The sequence below is a fragment of the Elgaria multicarinata genome, chromosome 15 (assembly GCF_023053635.1).
Source record: "Elgaria multicarinata webbii isolate HBS135686 ecotype San Diego chromosome 15, rElgMul1.1.pri, whole genome shotgun sequence".
Classification (NCBI taxonomy): Eukaryota; Metazoa; Chordata; class Lepidosauria; order Squamata; family Anguidae; genus Elgaria; species Elgaria multicarinata.
The window spans coordinates 21,381,396-21,400,154 of NC_086185.1; the positions used below are offsets into that span (position 1 = coordinate 21,381,396).

The following is an 18,759-nucleotide window of genomic DNA, read 5'->3' on the forward strand; positions in this document are numbered from 1 at the left end:
CCTGCGACCCTCCGGAATCCCAGTTCCTACCAGCCCCAGGCAGTGTGGCCAATGGTTAGGCATGATGGGAAGTCAAGCAATGTCTGAAGGACCATGGGTTCCCCATCTCTGAAGCAGTCTGTTGAGAGAAACAAGGAAGGCACAGAGTGGCTGAGTTTGGACAACACTTTAGACAACGGGGTGGGGGGTAGGGAATAGGCAACTCACCGTGTTATGTTGCCAGTATTCCCCACACTACATGTTTCGCTCCCCACATCATGTGGCTGAAAGTCCCGTCGTCTTTCCAGGCGGCTGGTGCTCCTCTCTCAGTCCTCTCGGCTCTATCCCATCATACATTGCCAGTTCTGCTGGCTGTACAGGAGCGGCCGGGGTGCTTTCGGCCACTCCTGCCGGAGAACTCTATGGCCAATGGAAATAACGCATGGTACATGCAACAGAGCCCGCCACACGACATTTTAATCAACGGGTCTCTGGATAAGCAATGGAGCAGCCCCTTGTTTTTCTCCATGGGTTAAATGGGGGGGGGGGAATTGTGTACCATGAGTTGTATGCCCATTGTGTCCCCCTCTGCAGACAACATGATGAGCAACACAACAGACAATTGCCTCTACCACCACCCCGTTGCTTATTGTGTTGTCTGAATCCAGCCAGTATTTAGAGAAGCCAGGAAGGAGGTAGTTATTGGTTCATCTCCACAGGCAGCTAAAAGTGGTCAGAATCTACCCTGGCTTTTCATTTATAGACCAAGGTGAAACCTCATTGGCTCCCAGTGTCAGCTGACCAACTGCTCAGTTGCCTGAGTCAGCTGGCAATCTGCAGTGTTTCCTTCCAGCTTGCTGCATCAGTGGTACCCTAGAACAGGTCTCTGGCACCAGCACCTCCCCCTTACGGCAAGCTGACATGTTGGCACGGGGGTAAGGCAACAGATTTCCTAATCGCTGGTGCCCCCTGATGCGTCCTACAAGAAATAAATTCTACCTCAGTTATGGCTACGGCAAAATGTTTCATTAAGCAAAGTGACTTTAAGCATGTCTGGCAGAAATGACCACTATTATCCAGTTTAGGGATAGATGGATCGGTCATGTCTAGCCCTGCTTCCCCTGTTTTGGAAGAAGGTCTTTGAGGTAATCAATCAGAATCAGACTCTGAAGTAGAGGAGTTGCCACCAGACACAGGCCAGATTCTGCTAGCGGGGGACAGAGCTCTCACACTTTCTGTTCTAGCTGGTCTTGGATCTCTCTCTAGATCTTATCTTGTCAAGGGCAAACCATACAGAGACAGTGGGAAGCATTCTTCCAAAGGAGAGGCCACCGACAAGCTAACTGATCTTAGAGTCTGGCACAGAGTGAAAGGAGGGCGTGAGGAAGTCAGCCAGGCTCGCATTGTGCTAGAAACAGCCTCTCTAAAGTAACACGCTTCGAGAAAAACCTTCATGTTCTCCTTGATAAGACAATTATCTTAGTTTGCATAGTTTTGCCTAGGAGGAAGCTTCCAAGAAGCTAAACTCTCTTTAGGTGGGAAGAGATGTTTATTGTTTAATAAAAGCTCCGTAGATTACTTAGCAGGCCTCGTCGTTTGTCTCCCAAGAAACAGGACAGGAACATTAATCTGACAGAAGTTATTCTTATGTCTTTAGATTATTATGTAGTAGGATAGTTAGAACCACAGAAAGTTCCAATGAAGGACATTTGTACCCTCACTGCTTACCTTTGAGAGGGGAAGAGTGGTTAGTGTTGGAAGAAGAGTGATTAAATGTACTTCCACCCACAACAACCAGTTTTGCAGGATTAAAAGATTTTTCTACCTCGAAGAAGACACACATGCTTTCTTCTCAAGGTTGACCTAGGGGTTCAGTTTATTATATGTATTCTCATGTATCCCATTAACAGGGGAATCCTATTCACATCTACTCAGAAGCAAGTGCTATTGAGTTCAGGCCTCCGACATGTTAATGTAGTGATCCTTATGGTTGATGGACTGAGTGAGAAACAAATTTCAATATGTAAGAAAAATCACTTTATTTAAAAAATGTCAAAGTAAAATTGCAAAACAGCTCTAAGTTGTATCACATGATTAGAATACTTCTAAAAAAATAAATTCTGCCAATACATTGGAATATGTTTACTCAACTCAAAGCTTTTACCCAAAGGGGGAAAACCATTATTTATTCTGTAGGATCAACAATATTTACACCCAAGGTCATTATTTGGCTTGATTCCAAATCTATTTTTGTGTGTTATTATTCACAGGTATAGAAAATATGCATAGTCTAAAGATGCTCTCAATTTTAATGATTCGTGTGGGGTGTTTTTTTAAAGAAAACAAAGTGAAAGAAATGGACTACTGTAAAGTGTCATGGAAGTCTTTCACATGTAATAATGTTTTCTTATTATGCTGTTAACACCAGTGGATCAGAATGAAAGCTGCAAAGTTGTAACAAATAGTACGGATGGATGGATGGATGGATGGATAAATTGCAAACTAAGACTGAAATCCATCCAGCACTGTTGATGCTGTGTCTTAATACATGTTGATGGGCTGTACTCTTACACAAGCCTCACTGAAATAAAGTGAGGATGAACAGCAGCATTATGTGGATTGCACCCAATACATGTGATTTTTAGAGAACTAAAGTAAGTGGAAAACTTTTTTTAAAAAAAAGTGATGCAAAAAAACACGTGGAAAATCAAATGTGATGCAAAAGTGCATTTGATTATTGCACACTTTAAGCTATTTGTTTTCTGTTTGTTTTTAAACAAACTAGCATATACATTTAAAGCCTAAGCTGCTTGTCTAGTTTGCTACTTGTCAAACTGTAGCCATTTCTGGGGCTCACAGACTTCTTGGCCAGACTATGCTGCTCCTTTGGGTAGTTCAAAAGGAAGCGTTTCTGTGGACATAGCAGCATTCTGAAACAGGTCCCAAGACTGCAGCCCTACAATTATTCATAAATAAGCCCCTTAACGGGAGTTACAAAAGTACAACTTGGGGCAGGATTGTCACCATAGTGTTCTTCTAGTTAATGCAATGAGGTCCGTAGTACAAGTTAGTGTCTTTAGGACGCCCCTTCAGAAAGTGTGCATGTGGATCTACAGATATAATAAGCAGCATGATTATAGCATATCATGTTATTGTTGAATTGTTGTTATGGAAACTGCTTTGGGGGTCTTTGTTAGGACTGGAAAATGGTATGAAAGTGTTTTAAAATAAATAAATACATAAAATATAGCATTTCAGATCTCAAAATAAAATATAGCATTTCAGATCTCAAAAAATAAAATTAAAAAATCACAAAGAAGCATGATGCCAGTAATAAAATACAAGTTAATGGGGGGGAATCAGCTACCACAAGGTCTAGCAGCACTACTAGCTGAAAATGCTGGTAAAAGAGCTACTTCCTCTGGAATACACCCACTAAAGTAGATGAGAGTATTCCAAACTAGAGCAGTAGCAACTCCGCCATGACTGGAGATTAAGGAGTCATAAGAATTAAAAACAACAAAATCCATCATTCTGAAATCCACAAAACATTATCTTTGCTATTCTCTGATGAGTATGTAACAGGGACACCGTTTAAATAATGTTTCATTTACCTTACGCTTTGTTAACATATTCCTCTAGCTCATTTACTCTTTCTGAAACAAGACGGAGAAGCACGGCAGGTGATCAAGCCTTCAAATTCTAGCCCAACATCCAGAGTAACATTAAAGCAGTGGGCTGCCTTGCTCATTAGCCTTTTTAGATACTCATTCAGTTTCCACTTACTTTACAGTTTGTTATCTACGAGCCACATGTATGGATTCTGAGCAATCTTTCGGCCACTCAACTTATTTTAGTGTAATATTTGGTAGTATAATAATAGTGGCACAAATATCTGTCTTCGTACACTATAACTTAGGAATAGTGTTGATATTGAATAAGCTTTTCACTTCTACAAGACAGATAGATGAGGTGCAACCTGACTCCAAAACACAAGAAGTTTGAGTTGCTGCAGCTGAAGCAGCAAACCAAGCAGCAAAAAAGCCATGTAGGTTTACCACCTCCCTCCTTTTCATGTGAAACATTCTTGAAAACCCTTCCCATCATTACTCAGGTGGGTAGGATTTTGGCCAGACTTTCAGGGCAACTAATGCATACTTTTCACAGGGGTGGGGTGGGGGAGATAACTGTGTCTGCTCTTCACACTGCAGTTAAGGGAGACATCAGAGAATGATCTTTCATACAAAAAGGTCATGTGAATCCCCACCTACAATGGCAAAGACCTAGACATGGGCTTATTATCTCAATCAGAACTAGTTCTCTAGAACCCTTAAACCGGGGCATACCATGAATGGCAAAGGGGAGGAAAAGATGGGTAACAATGTTGATGCAACGAAGAGCTGTTCCAAGGCAGAGAGAGTCGAGCCCCAGCCTTAATCAGAGGATAAGCTTCTGACGCCAGACTCTACAAGCTCCTGTCTTCTTAAGTGGCTCCCAGGATCAGGCTATTAGGGCTAAAAGTCAGATGCATATAATTTAGCAGCTCCATGGTTCATACAGCTGATCAGTGCATTCAATTAAAGCTTACTTTCCTTCAAGCCATTTCTGTGTTAAACATTGCATACATGGTCAATCTTTGTAATGGAAGGACAGTTTTCAATTTGCATAGCACGGTGCTTTCGATTAGGACATATATATCTTCTGCCTTTGTGCAATAACTCTGCAACACAAGGGACATTTGTCAACTGCTTCGGCACACTCCGTACAAGCAACAAGATGTCCGCAAGGAATGAGGGCAACTGAGATGGTTTTGTCCATGCAGATTTTGCAAAGTTTTTCCTCCTGCAAACGTCTTAACTTCTCTTCTGTACTGAGATCTAAGAAGGGGAGAAAACCAAGTAAAGTCATAATATAGCAACAAGAAGGAGAAAAAGCAGAGGAGGGGTCCTCCAGCAGTTGGAAGTAGGACCATGGCCAGAGGGTGAGACTCGGCAGAAGCCCAACAACGCTGACCGTTCACCCCATCTTTCAATAAACAGCAAGAGACAGCTCATCTGCTGGGCTAACAGAATTGAAATTCTCTTTATGGTCATGGAAATTCCCTTTAGGATCCAAGGTCCACTGAAATCTTTCAGTAAACTATTTTGTATAAGTGTTTCTGCAATCTATGTGTGTGTGTGTTGTTGATTTTTTTTTTTTTTACTCACTGTACTCTGGTTCTTTGTATTGTGATTTTACCATGTTATCTTAGCTGTTACTATTTGACTTTATGGTTAGGAGCCACTTTGAAAATTCTCTCAGCTGGAAGGTGGGGCACAAAATAAAAAAAGCAGCAGACAAATATTCTTGCAACCTCAGCCCCAGACCTCCACCATGGAGATCGTAATACCAACCTATTTTTCCAGGGTATTTTAACCATCGCCCAGAATATACGTAAAGTACTTTGGGAAAATATAACGTTCTACATAAATGCTAAATCTCATATGTTGGAATTTTAAAATTGTAATTGGTTTTAAAGTATAGAAAAAGCAGTGAAATACTGTCTGTACAAACAAAAGAACATTAGTTAAAAGCTAACAAAAATGTAAGAGAATCATCCAACTCACCAGAAATGGTTTTATAAGTATTTACATCCGTATAGTATTTGTGTGTGTGTGTGTGTGTGTGTGTGAGAGAGAGAGAGAATATCAATGAGTCCCATAGCAAGGGCATCAAATATAAAGATAGTGGACAAAACAATTAACCAATGGATTAAGGTGTCTGAATTTAGAATCTCCACCCCATGAAGAGTAATACTCCGCATCTATAAGCAAGAGCTTTGCCCCAAAGCAGAAGTATATCTCATCTACATGCCAGAGTAATTTCTTTTTGTTTGACTTGCATACATGTTTTGACAGTGCTCACCTTTTTCCCAAGATGCACTGAGTATATTTTCTTTCTGGGCATTTATTAAGTCTGCGACCAGAGCCTCGACAGATCTGTAGCTTTCTGCAGACAGGTGGCGTTTCCTTTCTATAGCTTTTCTAATTTCATCCAGGCTGAAACCCATTTGTATTGCATTCTGAACTACAGGGCTCTGTAAGAGTTCCTCATCTGCAGCAGGAGATGAAAATATAAATGAAACCCAGAAAATTTGCTTAGAAAAAGTAAGTGTGTGGGTTCTAACATATGAAGGAAGCAGTGCTATGGCACATACACAGAGACTGTCGGGCCATAGGGTACTTTGGATTCCTGCATCCGTGGTCCAAGAATCCGCACTCCATGCCACTCCCACCAGCTGGTGCAGACAAAATCACACCAGCTGTTTCTCTCAGGACAAGAACTCAAACTTTTTATTTTTCTTTAATAAGCTTGCTAGGTCTCAAAGTTGCAGGAAAGTTATAAACAATGGTATAGATACCTTTAATAGGTGATGTCTCCTCAGCCTCTATCTAAAAAGAAAATTTGAGATTACATTCTTGTCGCAACAAACATAGTGGATGGAATACAAGGAACTATGAAACAGAAAGTAGCTGCTTTAGCAATTTAGCAAGTTCTATAGCAATTTATTTGCTTACTGCATATATATACTACCTTATTGTCAAAGCAGTCAAGATTACGGCTGTGCACTGCCTCGGTTCCGAACCCCGAATCGGATCGGGGTGATTCGGAGCTCCAGATCACGGATCTGAGGCAGTTCGGCCGAAGCGGTCTGAAGCCGAAGCCAATTGGCTCGGAAGCTTCGGACCGCCTTGGTGCTTTGGAGCTAGAGGTGCGAAGGCCCAGTAAAAAACCGGAAAAATTCAGGGGAAAAAACCAAGCCTTTTTTGTTTTTTCCCCGAAAAATTGAAAAAATGAAGAAACAGATTACGGGATGTTTTATTTTAGCATGATGAATAAAATGTTTAAGACAAGGTGTTCGGATATTTACTTCTCCAAATGATTTCTAAAAACTATGTACAGTATCAGATTATTACAGTGTCTGTGCATCAAGGACAAGCAAGTCCTAGGTTGCAAACTGAGACTACAACTCTCAAATGCAGAGGAAGATGCATTTCTGCCTCTAGGGGGCAGCACTGCCATTGAAGCAGAGACAAACTAATAGCGATAGCTATTAGGGGTGTGCACGGACCCCCCGCTCCGCCCCGCGGGCCGATCCGAAAATTTCGGATCGGCCCGCTCCGCCCACAGTCCGCTCCTCTTCGCTGCGGAGCTCCGGCTCCGAATCGGAGCTCCGCAGTGGAGGGGAGTGGCGCCAGGTAAGGCCCCCCCTCCCTCCTCTCCCTTACCTGCAGAGACCAAGGGGGAGGGGGGCCTTACCTGCATCCGTCCGCGGTCCCTCGGCTTCTTCAATTGAGCCGCGGCTCAACCAGGAAGTCTGGGCCGCAAGTGCGGCCTAGACTTCCTGGTTGAGCCGCGGGCTCAATTGAAGAAGCTGAGGGACCGCGGACGGACACAGGTAAGGGAGAGGAGGGAGGGGGGGTTTACCAGGCCCTGCCGCTGTCGCCGCATGGGCGACAGCGACAGGGCCCGGTAAACCCCACTTACCTTTCTTGCGGAGCTCCGGATCGAGGCGAAGGATCCGCCTTCACCTTGATCCACTCTGCAACGCTCTGCTGGCCCCTCAATCCTCTTCGCCTCCACCTTTAGGGTAGGCGAAGCCCCCCGCTCCACTCCTGCTTCTCCGGTTCGAGGAGAAGCGGAGCACATCCCTAATAGCTATAGGTCAGAAAATGAGTCTGATTAAATTTCATGCATATTCATTGAATCTTTGTGCCCCCCCCGCCCTTTTCTCAGTTCTTTTTATGGGAATGGGGCTTTATGTCTTGACACTGGAGGACTAGCGGAGACATAAATAATTTTCTTTGTTACTAATGTTGTTAAGCTGCCTTGAGTGCCAATTTAGATATAACCTTAAGAAATAAAAATAAAACAAATAATCTTTACTCTGTAAGCCTGTGCACAGGCCCTATGCTATTTTTCTTTTCTGTACGGCACCTAATAATATTGAGTATTTGATTTTTAAAAATAGATAATATACTTCAAAGTCCTGAAATTGTATAGACGTCACAGTTTGTACAAGTCACTTTGTTCACATTAGCAAGTCACTTAAATATCAGTCTACTCCACTGGTAACAACAGCATGCGCTCTGGACAATGATTTGCAAATGAGATCTCTTGTGTTCATTTGCTTTTCATGCTTTCCCCATCACCCACAACAAAACAAACAGAATCAAGTAACTTAAACACAGCATCTTCTACTGCAGCAATTAACCTTTTCAGCCTCATATAGAAACACCATCTGTTCAGACACAGGCAGCTGGAGAAAGGCTGCAGGAAAGTAACCAAAGCCCCTTTTGATTTAATTGGCGCAATGAATTCCATAGTTTAAAACTGTGTTTATGTGAAAAGAGATTCCCTGTGGAGGTATCCCAAATACATGTCTGCCGGGGAGGGCGGGTTGAGGAGCGACACTTACTGTAGAATCTTGCAGAGAATTAGTTAGATGAACGCTGTTCACAAATTCTTGCCCTTTTTCTTCTATCAGGTATTTGCACCTAGGCAATACAACACATTTGAATGAAATAAACAAACTAAAACTGAAGTCAACTCAAGCAGACTGTCAGAACAGTACATAGAGTGCATTTGGAAAAATATATAGCAGCTTATGAAATACAGCTCTTAATATATTCTGAAAGTAAAAGCAAACACACATTTTTAAAAATGAAAAAATGAGCAGCCCCCCTAAGAGCTGATTTAAAATACGAGACTGCTTAAAACATTGATAGGAGCAACACCAAATTTGAAAACAAACACACACATTCTTTTTGTGTATTTGGGGCAAACTGTATTGCTCTCTTCTTCCCTTCCCCCACTTCTCGAAAGGGAAAAGGCTTGCACAGGAACGCGAGAAGCTGCTTTATACTGAGCCAGAGCAATAATAAACCGAGCCTAGGTTTGTCAACACTGACTGGCAGCAGCTCCCCAGGGTTTCTGGCAGGAGTTTTTCCAGCCCTACCAGGAGATGCTTCCGGACTGAACCTGGGGCTTTCGGCATGCAAACAGGTGCTCTGCCATTGACCTATGGCCCCTCCCAGCAGGGTCATTCATAGTTGCTGTTTTCCCAAGGCTGGCAATGAGATAATTGATCTTTGTTTCAGCTCACCCTGTGGCAAGAGAGATGGCACAGGGACCAATCTCCACCACCTGCCTTGGACTCAGAAGCTTCATGGGCCCCTATGCCATCCTTCTCCCTGCAGGGTAGAATCATAGCATAGTAGAATTGGAGAAGGCATATAAGGCCATGGAGTCCAACCCCCTGCTCAATGCTGTAAACTGAAACGAAGGCTGTTGTGCCTCCCCACAAACAGGTCAAGGAGAATATGAAGTCCTTGGCATTGTGGCCTGTTGATGAAATGATGTTTCTACCAAAAGGGTTTGCTTGTTCGAATACTAATTCCCCTGAAAATGGGCCGCAGTCGTGTGAAGAGTCCCTATGAACATAGGACTGTGATGTGATATCTGGGTGCATAGACACCCTCATACACATATCTATACCTTGATGGAGATAGGAGTGAAGGGAGGCAGGGCTGCGGTCAGCTCTGTTGTGAAGCCACCTCCACTAGGCTCCTCCCTCCACTCTCACCTGGCAGCAGCCATTACATCAGGCTGCAGCAGAGGGAGGAAGTGAAAAGGGGCCGCCACCACCCCGGCTCTGCTGAGAGACCAGCAACATTCCGCTCCGCCTCTCCTTGAATGGTTTCAGCTCCAGCTCACTGCAAGAAGGATTTTGTAACCATGAACTAGTGCCAGAGTTTGCTTTCCCCCCCTCCTCCCCATTTCCCCCCTCTTTTTCCCCCTTTTGTGCCTTGCCTTTTAGATCGTCTGCCTGAGGCTGTGGCATTCACCTCAGACCTGCCTTGTTATTGATCTTTGTAAGCCTTCCTGGGAGCCTTACTTCTCGCTCTAGAACAGGGTAAAAATCCTTCAAATATTTAGCGATCTGAAGGATTTTAGATGTACAGAAGTTAAGCACTTTACCCAGGAAACCATTTCGCATGCTGCTCCCACGGATCTTCATCCGCCTTCCACTCTTGTAAGCCGCCTCCGCAGTGAAAGCAAATAACGTTGTCACCATTGCCTATGAAGAAACAAGTATAAGGGCTTGGACATGAACTTGGAAAAAAAATCCAAATATTATTATTATTCAATATTATTTATTCAGTTTATACCCCACCTATCTACAAAATGGGTTTGCGCAGCTGACAAAACTCCAGTTCAGATAGATATTTCTAGTTTTGCACTGTAAAGTATCCATTGCACACCAATCATGGGACAAAGGTAACACGTTTCACTTATTTAAGTGCCCCGAATAATGTAGTGATTTAAATTATTCCTAACCCACTTTAAAATATAGTTCTCAAAGTGGCTAGCAGAAATGAGTAAAAACTACAGCAAACAACTAAAAATCAGTACTAAATAATTCTGAATAATAAACAACCAGCAGCACAACAGCACTAAGATAAAAAAGCAGCTAAATTCAATTCAATGGCTCAGTTCAGACAACACGTTAGTCAATGCAGTATGAAAACTCCACTCAATGGTTGAGTTTTATTTATTTATTTATTGTATTTATATACCACCCCATAGCCAAAGCTCTCTGGGCAGTTTACAAAAGTTAAAGAGTTTTTAGGGGGTACTCCCCACACATGTTCTATCTCCACCATTGTGTGACTATGGGCTACCATGGAGTTGAATAAAATCCATTGTGATGTTTGATTGACAGTTCCTCTGCCCTCTTTCCTCCCCCAGTCCCCCCAATGGTATCCTATCAGCCATTGTTGCAAAAAAACAATCCCGGCGGCTCTCCTAGCGGGGCACTTGCTCCTTTCCCCACTCTTGCCAGGGAACTCTGTAGCCAGTGGGAAAAGTCAACTGAACAGAAACCTCGGCAGAGCCCGCCATGCAACACAACGGTTGTGCAGGAACTCTCCTCTGCAGTGTGGATATTCTGCATGGAGTGTTGTCGTCCCCCTGCAAAAAAAAACCCACCCTCCACCATTGCGTGGAGTTTTCCTGCCAGACAATACATTTTTCAACAGTGGTGTAAAAAACACCACCGTGGAATTCTAAAACTGCCATTGAGAAACTTGTTGTCTGAACTTAACCAATGTCTGGGCAAATAAAAAGATCTTAGCCATGGGCTGAACGCTTATTAATCTGAGTGACAGTCAAGCAGCCCTGGGGAAAATGTTCCAGAGTTGCGGCTTGTTCTGCCCTAATTAAACCTTCAGCTTTTGAGCTCTCTACCTTCAAGAAATCTTTTCCGCATCAATTTGTTTGGCAAACCCCCACTTGCACCACAGAAGATTCTGGGGAGTGTCTATAGGGCACAGTTTATAGGGATTGCTGCTGGCCATTCTTTTTGGGCCTCACTACTGCTTCAGCTGAACTGAGTACATGCCCTAGAACACTCCCTTGTGGCTACAGATTTCAGTGGGTGACCAAAGTGGTCAAGATGTATTTCAAAGGAAGCTTATCTGCCATTACTGACCTTTTCATTGAGGAACCCGATTAGCTTCCGAGGTGAATAACACAACCTCAGATTATTATTATTGCTACTGTTATTATTATTATATTATATATTTGTATCCCACCTTTTGCCCAATACTGGGCCTCAAGGTGGACTTACAAAATTTAAAACATATACATTTTAAAACCTAGGAAAAGAAATGTACATTTTTTTTAAAAAAATTACAATATTAAAACATTAAACGTTTAAAATACATGACAATTTTACAAGTCCTTAACCTAGATGGAAGACCAGATTATTCTCCAAAGGCCTGCCGGAAAAAAGTTTTTGCCTGCTTCTGAAAACACATCAAGGAGGGAGCCAGTCTAGCTTCCCCAGGAAGATTATATCCTGTTTCACAAAATTCTCTCTCTCTCTCTCTCTCTCTCTCTCTCTCTCTCTGTGTGTGTGTGTGTATAATGCAAGAAGCCAATTTAAGTTACGAATATATTGGGGGCAGGGGTTTCATCTTTACATAGAAGTAAAATCAATGTATTTGGTCTGTGTTTTGTGAAACCTTGGGGTTTCAAGATTTTCTCAACCTTGGGAATCACTGTTGAAAAACAGGCTATATTTTTTTTTCAACAAATGAATAATAAAACGCAAGCAATTCACTGACAAACTATGCAAGTATCCTTTGTCAGCTGTTAGCTCCAGTGAAGAGATAGCAAAGAATAACCGCTTAATCAGATGGAGAAAGATATTAAACATCACTGAACTACGATCAGAAACGACATCAGAAAAACTGCTTAGGTAGTACATTTATTCCACTTAGTGGAGATAAGGATCCATTTCTTCCACATTAAGAGAAATCCATGCAAAGATGACATGGTGGAAATTACTCTTAACCAAATGAGTTGTTAAAACATGAGGATTGGAATATGTTTTTGATAAATCAGATGTCATCAGTTCAGGCTGTAACATAAACATTATTAAGAGACAAGGAAAGGGCAATTAATCAAGCAAGGGAATTTAGGTTACACATCATTCCCTCCCATTAATCATGAGATACAAAATCCCAGTTAAGTGAACACCAAAGAATTCACCCGTGGTAATAGAACCTGCAGTTGAATTACGTGGATAGTTTAAAAAAAAAAGCTAAGGCAATTAGGATCAGTCGTTTAAAATGCTATTACTTAGAGTCACTAGACTGATTGGACTCTAATACCTCAGCAACAGATGATACTAAGACCTAGTGTGATGTGGTGGTTAGTTTGTTAGATTAGGACTGGGAAGACTCCAGTTCATTATCACCCAGGCATGGAATTCATTGGGTTATCTTGGATCAGTTTTCTCTCAGCCTAGTTTACCTACATGACTGCTCTGAGAATAAAATGGGAATGGAAAGGTGATTCATGTATCCCATTTTGAATATCTTGGCAGAAGAGTGGGATAAAAATGTAATAAACAAAATTAATGGCAGAGTAATGGCTATTTAATTGCATCTAGCCGTGTGGACGATTGGATTTCCTAAACAGGCCAGTCAACCCTTTCCTCAAGGCTGAATTTGTATTTTCCAATTAGAATTAGCACACAAATATTCATATTTTACTGGAACAGAAGGAAAGTTAGACAGCAACCCCATATTACAAATGAAGTGACATATCTGTGCCTGAGAACTGACATATCTATGCCAACATTCCATCACATTTAAAATGTGTATCTTTTATGCAGTGTAAGACCTTTTAATCAAAGTGACTTTAGGTGGCTATGAACAAGCCACCCATGCAATTCATAATTAACATATTGTTAACTACTCCAGGATCTAGGGATATGGCAAGCTATAAACTTAATTGGATGAATAAGAATTTGCACAGATCCAGGTACAGAGAAAGTGTAAACCTGAAACAAAAAGCACACAAATGTCATTATATAGCACAGGGCCTGTTCAGACAACATGCTAAGCCATGGTTAGGCTACTAACTGTTTTGCAGCAAATAGTTAGCGAGTGTGTTGAAAATGTGGTTATGTAGCCACTGTGGTCAGGAATGGTTCACACGACACGCTAAGCCATAATGTTTAGCTCAAAGTGCTTAACCACCATGGCTTAGTATGTCGTCCAAACAGGGTCAGTTTCTTTAAAGACTCTTCAGTATTAACAACAAAATCATGCAATGACTCAGTTTCTACTTCAAATTATCCAAGAAGGCACCAAATTCATAATTATACAATATCAGTGCCATGTTGCAATAATTAGTAAGGTTTAGTTAAACATACATGTTCTTGTAAACTGGCAGAAGAAAAAAAATGATACTGCTTTTAACTCACCATTTGCTAAAGGGCTGGTTGAAACCATACTACTTACTATAACCATATTATGCCGTTTATCCACCACTGACAGCAAGATAAACAATAATGTTCTGCATTTAGCTTACCTATGCTATAAAAGCCTGCTTGGGCAAGCTGCTCCTTGCTAACCAAATACCTCCACATTACAAATGTCTTGATTCGGGCTTCATAATCTGCCATAGATGGATTGTGGATGATGTTGTCATTACGAATTTCACTTCTGTCCACCTTAGCATCACCAGACTGATCTGGAACACTTGCAACATTTCCAACATCACGACCAAGGACAAAGAAACACCTCGGGAAATGGCGTCTATGTTCTGACCAAGCTTGATCACAAGATTCCCAGTTTTTCAGTTTCCCCCCACAACAAAAGCACTCAACTTCATCATCAGTGCCAGTGTAATAGAGTCCAGCATTGGCCAGATCCTTTGGTGTGAGAGGAGCATAGGGCGGCCAGTTGTGAAAAGATCTCAACCTGGCTTCTTCATTACACATGGCAGGATTTCTGGGATACAGAGAACCTGAGAGATCCACCACTTGCCCACTCCTCAGCAGATAATCTGCATAGAGATCAGAGGATGGATCTAGAGGGGGTTGGAGAGCATTAACTGCAAAGCAATTTTCTGTTCTGCGCAGACAATTTGGGACGGCAGAATGTGTGTCGTTCTTCCCAAAGTTAATGTCATTCATAAATTTGCAGTTCGGAGAAATGGTTTTGTGTCTTTCAGCTGCCGAGTCTCCCTGTCGCCATCCTTCTATGGTTGCGTGACAACTGAAGCACTTTACTTTGTCTCCCTCTCCAGTGTAGAAGAAACCAGCTTGGGATAGATCTGAGGGAGAGACAGGGCAGTGATTCGGGAAACTGATAAATGTTTGTTGCCTGGCGCACTCATCAGCCAGCTCTTGGTCAGGATCGTGTTCTGGAGTAGCAGAAGCTCCACAGTTATCTGGTCCATTACATGTCATCCCTCCTTCACGAATAGGGTTCCAACAAATTTCCTAAATAAGAACACATTTACATTTAGAAATCTAAAAGCATTAAGAAAAAAAACTTCATACTTAACATTTGCAAGGCGCCTTTAAGCGTTTAAAGCACTTCACAAGGCTCATCTACTTGTAATCCTTACAACAACCCTGTAAAATAGGTCAGTATTATTTATCCATCATATTACAGATTGAAGGAAGGGGGTGGTCAGGCTCAGAGAGAGTAGTTTCCTAAAGTCACCTAATAGGTTCTTGGAAATTCAAACCAGGAACATCCTGAATTACAGCTCAGATTAAGCCACTATGCCACACCAGCTCTGTTTATTAATGGTAGTTAGAATTATTACCACAGAATTGTAAATCCAAGAATCAACCTCCTATTCTGAAATCTGAACCAGTATTGGCTCATAACTGAATAATTTAAACACATATACATTAAGTGGGAAGGTGGTTGAGGATATGAAAATATTCAATGTTTTACAGATACATACTACTTGGAGAAACTTCCAGTTTAGCTGGAAAATCATAATTTTAAATGAATTGATTTTTATTATCTTTATCCCAATAAGTATTTAGTATGAAATTGTGTTGACAAAGATCTACTGTTCAGTTCAGGTTTATTAAGAATCCACAAAGCTTCAAACGCCATGAAACAGATATTTGATTCCATACAATGGAGGAAAAGGAAACATAAAAATACAGAAGGCAAACTAATAGAACAAAGTAGATTTCCATTGCCCCCACAAATTAAACAAGTTCAAAGCCATGCAGTATCCCCAGCCTCCTTCCCTTTCCCTCCCTGAAGCCTCTGTTAGATGGGTAAAATCACCCATCTAGCTAAAATGCAGAGTAGGAGGCACAAGGCTCCTCCCACTCTGCATTAGATACTAATAAGCCTCCAAGTTCAGAGGCTTAAGAGTCCCCAGCGTAGATCTCTTTGGATTGCACCCTCAGTTACTTAAGGTTGTATGTTTATCCATGACAACATAGGCTGTATAAGACTATAAAGACTTTTCTGGGAAGGGAGTAACCATAGGAGAAATAAGTTTGGTTCTTTCAACCCTACAAAATTCCACAACAATAAACACCTGTAATAAATTTGCACGGCCTTGTTGTAGATGACAAGTGCCTCTTTTAATCTGGCAAAAACAAGACTGGAGATTGGGGTGAGCTGCCACCCTTCTTTAGGCCAGATGAAAGATGGAGTCACACTGAGAATCTGACTCTTCCAGAGTTGGGAGAGAGCGAAAAATCAGTGGCAAACATCAGTACTGGCTGGCTACCAAGGCCATTCAAAACGTGAGGATCTTCACACACACACACAGTCTGTCACCAATATGCTTTACACAGCAACCATGGGAAGTGATTTATTTTATTTACATCCCACTTTTCTATGAAAAATGGCGCTCAAGGTTATAACTGATAGCTTTAAAAGATATTCATTCTCTTATTTTTAGATCTCAAAAACTAACACGAAAGCTAAAGGATTATTTTATTACATAAACAGCAATGGACATTCAATTTTACTAATAAATTAGATATATAGCAGCCAACCAGTCTCCAAAATTTGTGATAAAACAAAACCATGCAAATTTGTGTATGTAGTATGCCATGAAAAGTAGTGAAGAATAGACTATTCATTATGAACAAGAGAATGTTAGATTTGGCTTATTGGGTGCAGCTAATAACTGGCTCTCTCTTCCAAGGCCCATAAGCTAGTCTCCCTAGTGCACTTTTAAAATTTGATTACTATTTAGAAATCTCTGATCTGTAATATGAACAAGCTTTTAATTTGCTGAAATGAAATGCCTACACAGCTGCAGAAAGGTCAAATACCATCAGATGCCAGCCAGGACAACAATTTACAAGCACTTTTATTCTGAAGTAAGTGGTTTGTGCATATTCCAAATGCAATATTGGAAAAACAAGAATAAATCCCTTTGATCCTCCAACATTCTTTAAATTTACAACTCCTATATGAAGAAATATTACAACTTTGGGGGCTTTTGCCCTCAGTCCTTCTCGTGGGCTTCCCAGAGGCATCAGTGATTAGATAGAAATCAATAGACCTTTGGTCTGATCCAGCAGGATTTTTTTATGGACACCCAGGTAAACTGGGGAACAATATTTGTTCAGTCCTTATTTTGATGATTGCATTTAAACGGAGTATAAATCAGTTATTTTCTGAGAAATACACATTCCAACCAAGAATTGCTTAGCATTTCCGGATTTCTTCGCCAAGTACTGAAAGCCCTGGTCTGAAATATGGGGCAAAGGAAAGCATTTGCGCACACAGGCTGAAAAACCACATGATAATAAACATTTGCTTGATTTTGAGACATCCCCTCAAATATAGTCAAACACACTCAAGGATTTGAGTGATTAGAATGGCACCTTTCAAACATCCAATCTATATTTCTATTATATGCCAGCGAAAGGATTAGGGCCAATTGAAGCACCAGAATGCACGTTTGTCACTTGTGTGTGCGCACACACACACACACACATGTCCAGCCGCCATGGCGAACAACCCGTGCTCGTATTTGCACATGACATGCATTTTTCCACAAACAGCAAATGTTTCGTTTATCCTGTAGCTCTGTTGTAAATGCTAAAAAAACCAACAACCCACAACACCCCTTCAAAAAGCCAGATAACTTACGAAGCAAAGGCTAAAGGAAACATTGCAGACGCAGAGAGAGCACTGCCTGTAAATCCTCATCCCACAGATGGTATCATGAAGTGTAGCGATGGGGAGGAGGGGAATAAAACTGAGATACCTGCCCCACTCCTCTTGCAAGAAAGGAACTATTAACGTTGAGCATAGTGGGGGTACATAGCAAGGTAACATAGGGTGACCCTATGAAAAGGAGGACAGGGCTCCTGTATCTTTAACAGTTGCATAGAAAAGGGAATCTTAGCAGGTGTTATTTGTATGCATGTCACACCTGGTGAAATTCCCTCTTCATCACAACAGTTAAAGTTGCAGGAGCTATACTGTGACCAGATTTAAAAGAGGGCAGCTTTAACTGTTGTGATGAAGAGGAAATTTCACCAGGTTCTCCATATACACAAATGACACCTGCTTGAAATTCCCTTTTAGATACAACTGTTAAAGATACAGGAGCCCTGTCCTCCTTTCCATAGGGTCACCCTAGGTAACACCTTCTTTCCTTTACAAACCCCACGCCTTATAGGAGGGTGGGGAGGAAAGGCTGTCTATGGGGGGGGGGGTTATATGAAAATGAAACGACTGCTTTATCTACCACCCCCCTTCCTTCTACGAAGGAGGAGATGGGGAGAAGAGGACGGGGTTCACCCTTCAGCCCCCCGCCTTTGCTCCTCCTAGATCTGCAGCATTGAGCCCCACTCAATGTGGGGGCGGGGAGAAGGGGTGCCGACACCTTCTCCTACCTGCGTGTTCGCTTATCCAGCCCCCCCCCCCCCCCCCACCAAGCAGGGCCAGACCCGGGACACACGGGCACCCCGCTTCCACTCACCGGGTCCTCGCTTCCTCGCAAGACCGAGCAGCTCCTCCGCTTCCACCACCGGCTCTGAGCAGGGCTGAGACGAGAAAATGGCGGCTCCCGCCTTCGCCTTGTCAGCAGCGGGCCTAAGCGCCTCCCAGCGGCCACGGGCCCAGCGGCCACCGCTAGATTCGCTCCTCAGGCAACGCAGCCGGCCCGAGGCCGCGGTGGGCGGGCTGGTGGCTGCGGCGGCGTCAACGTCGTCTTATTTAGGACTCTTTCCTATGCCTGTTTAGACGCGAGGGGAGTCCTACAAGTCCCAGTACTCCCCAAGCAGCCGTGTTACCTGGGGAATGCTGGGAGTTGTAGTTTTTTCCCCCCCTTACTATGCCTAGGACTGCACCTGCATTGATTTTAACATACGCTTAGGGTAAAACCTTCTCCTCATCTCTCATTCTCTCTTACTGTCAATGATGTTACACTTAC

General features: G+C 42.4%; 1 protein-coding gene across 1 annotated transcript; it reads right to left on the reverse strand.

The window, feature by feature from the left end:
* Positions 1 to 1,993: 1,993 nt before the first annotated feature.
* On the reverse strand, positions 1,994 to 18,402 carry XIAP (X-linked inhibitor of apoptosis). Its single transcript, XM_063141942.1, has 7 exons — positions 18,307 to 18,402; positions 13,906 to 14,821; positions 10,000 to 10,099; positions 8,438 to 8,516; positions 6,380 to 6,410; positions 5,884 to 6,072; positions 1,994 to 4,856 (listed from the first exon to the last, which is right to left on the reverse strand). Exons 2-7 carry the CDS (start codon positions 14,786 to 14,788, stop codon positions 4,663 to 4,665), a joined length of 1,476 nt encoding a protein of 491 aa, XP_062998012.1. The 5' UTR covers positions 14,789 to 14,821; positions 18,307 to 18,402; the 3' UTR covers positions 1,994 to 4,662.
* Between the last annotated feature and the right edge of the window lie 357 nt (positions 18,403 to 18,759).